Genomic DNA, 2,840 nt, shown 5'->3' on the forward strand with positions numbered 1-2,840 from the left:
AGAGAGAGACAGAGACAGACAGAGACAGACAGAGACAGACAGAGACAGAGACAGAGAATGTGTGTATGTTTACGTTTTCGTTTAAATGTATTTCCGAGAGTATTTGTATCTTAAACATGTTTTTGTAAATGTTGATAAACTACTAGCTGGGTTTTCCGTTCGATGAACGGGCTCAAACGAATCGGTCGTGAAGTCATTGTCGGATCAGTACGTACTCCTTGTGAACGGAAGCCTCACTTGTTTACAATGGCGTCTTGGAAGACGGACTTTCCCAAGATTAGATCTAAACGAAGCTAATGAAAAACTGAAAATTAAACTACAGTGACTTTAGACTTCTTAATATAACTGTGCACCCTTTAAATGATTCTAAACCACAGTTATTTTATAGGCATCAAACGAAAGGATCACAGTCGAATTTAGCACCAATTAAAAAAAGAAAACATGAGGCTAGATCTATACTTAAAATAGGGTTCAGTATTGCACGACAATGCGCAATAGTATCGAATGGAAGTACGACTTGAAATAAACAAACCTGGTGGATGTTTTCAAATTACAGAGACAGAAGCGTCGGCCTACAAAAGCGATCGGCGAAATAAAGAAATGTAGCTTTTTGCAGCCAAACTGTCTCAAAACTGGAAAAAAAACGAAGCGCGTCATGATCTGGAGAACATTTTAAAGAATATTTTGGCGAAAACCGCATGTCGATCGATGCAGCCATTAAAAAGCCTTTTTGAATAGCAGAATAACCACCCCAAATAGATAATAGATGTGTGGCAACATTGTGGAATCAGGCGCTCGTCAATTTTTGGTCATATTACTGGGTGCTCTTGATAACATTTTTTAAATCCGTAACATTCAAACAGAAATGTGCTTTAAATGGACATAAAAGGTTTTGAGCCTGAGAAAGTTCGATTTTTAAAATTAGACAAAAATTGCCCAACGAAAAGTAAATTTTTGTTACTTCGACTTCGTTAATTTCAAGAGAGCCTGGTGTCACCCGGATGCCACACATATACTTTTACTGTACAGCGCAAACATATCAATACATAACGTAATACTCCAAATATTTGGAGAGGAGGCAATGTTGATGTTTTTGGATGTAGATTTACTTAAAGTATTTCTTATTGCGTAGGGCCACAACAATATTAACGCCCGACACGCCAGACCAGACCGTCTTCGGGCACAAAAGAATGCGCACCGGCTCTTTAGTAATGGAAGGTAACAAAAAAGGGTTTCAGCTACTACACCGACTCCCGACGTCCTGTGTCGTCCCCGGTCAGACTGTCTCCGATAAAACATGTTCTATCGAAGACGGTCCGTTGTGGGAGATGGGGGGTAATTTTAATGATGTTATCTCTGCATTGTAGTGTGCCCTTTCCCGCCTCAATGAAACCACACAAATTTCTAGCAGTTCTTGGTCAGCTCTGCATATTATGTTTCATTCAATAGTATTGTTGGGATTTTTCACTATCTTCAAACGGCTGTGGATGATGAAATTCACCAAGTGTATCACGCTTTCTTTGGATGGGAAGCACTGAAAATCTTCTTGACTTGGTTTTCCTTTTTTTGTCTGCACCTCAAAAGCAAAAATAACCCAAAAAATGTCTTCTTCAACCACACAACATATTTACAAGACGACGGTGTCTGACCGCCAAACTCCGATGTTAATATGGTCGGCCGCACCCGACGGAAAATGGCGGGTCTGGTCTGACTGTCGGTGTTGGGCGTTAATATGGTTCTACCCTAGGTCTTCCAAAAGCAGTATAAGCCCAAACGACATGGCACAACAATTTATTCTGGTCTTTGTCAAGTCTAATACCTAGTGCCCATTGGCACATTCGGTTCGGTTGCGTTCGGTTTGATCGTCGGGGTTTGCCAGATTAAGGGCGAAAAGCGATCATTGTGGCATAAACTGATCGAAACGGACGGCGACCTTAAAAAATATACGCGTTTGCATTCAAGGACACGAGTTGAGCGATCGGTTTGTGTACACCCATTCACAAGAAACCTTTGTAATCTACGAGTCACGTGATCATCGTGACACTGCGATGTCAAGGCCAGATTTTTACACGCGAAATGCCATAACAAATTTCATTTTATAACATTACAAAACGGATACTGTCAATCTCGAAAAGATCACTGAGATCTATAGATCCTTCCTATGTTTATGGGATTCTAGACTGCAACAAAAATTCAAACTTTCATATTCGGAAAAGAGCCCAAAAGCCATCTCTCAAGAGTGTGGCTTTCCTAGATCCTGTGAACGGTAAATTTTAATGTTATTCTGATAACCCTCTTTACAAAATAGCCCCTGTCGCACTTGTATCTGAGTCATTGGATGCCATCGCGGCAGGGGTTTATGTTGTAGTGTGCACGGAAACCACCAGAAAAGAACCTAACCGAACCAACCCCTCCCCTCCCCCCCCCCACAATGGGCGCTGGGTCTAATTCAGGATACCTTTTCTCACAGCATGCGACACTAAAGAGCTCGACATGGCTTTCGTCCTTGATGGCTCGGGCAGCATTTCTGCTTCAGAATTTGAAGAGTCAAAAAAGTTTACATCGCTCGTTCTCAGAAATTTCTTAGTGGGACCTGATTACACCCGCGTGGCTGTAACCACCTACAGTGACCACGTGTTTGTAAGTATAGCTTACATTAAATTCTCATTAGTCAATATATTTAATAAAAGATACATTTTTAAAAATAATTTAGTATATAATCCTTCCATACCCCATGACAGAATATCTCTTCAAAAACCTTCTCAAAGTGACTTCTTCTATTTTAATAATAAAATCCAATTCCTCAAACGCACCACAACCGAATACTCCCCCCTCCCCTC

The 2,840-nt window shown here is 40.8% G+C and overlaps 1 protein-coding gene across 1 annotated transcript in view; it reads left to right on the forward strand.

Moving 5' to 3' along the window:
- The window catches only part of LOC106010973, a 20,603-nt gene that overhangs the window by 3,741 nt on the left and 14,022 nt on the right, over window positions 1-2,840 (forward strand). Inside the window, exon 4 of the mRNA XM_013085543.2 lies at window positions 2,471-2,640. Within this exon, the coding sequence (XP_012940997.2) occupies window positions 2,471-2,640 (170 nt within the window). The remainder of the gene's footprint in view (window positions 1-2,470; window positions 2,641-2,840) is intronic.

Source organism: Aplysia californica, unplaced genomic scaffold (genome assembly GCF_000002075.1).
Source record: "Aplysia californica isolate F4 #8 unplaced genomic scaffold, AplCal3.0 scaffold00385, whole genome shotgun sequence".
Taxonomy (NCBI): Eukaryota; Metazoa; Mollusca; class Gastropoda; order Aplysiida; family Aplysiidae; genus Aplysia; species Aplysia californica.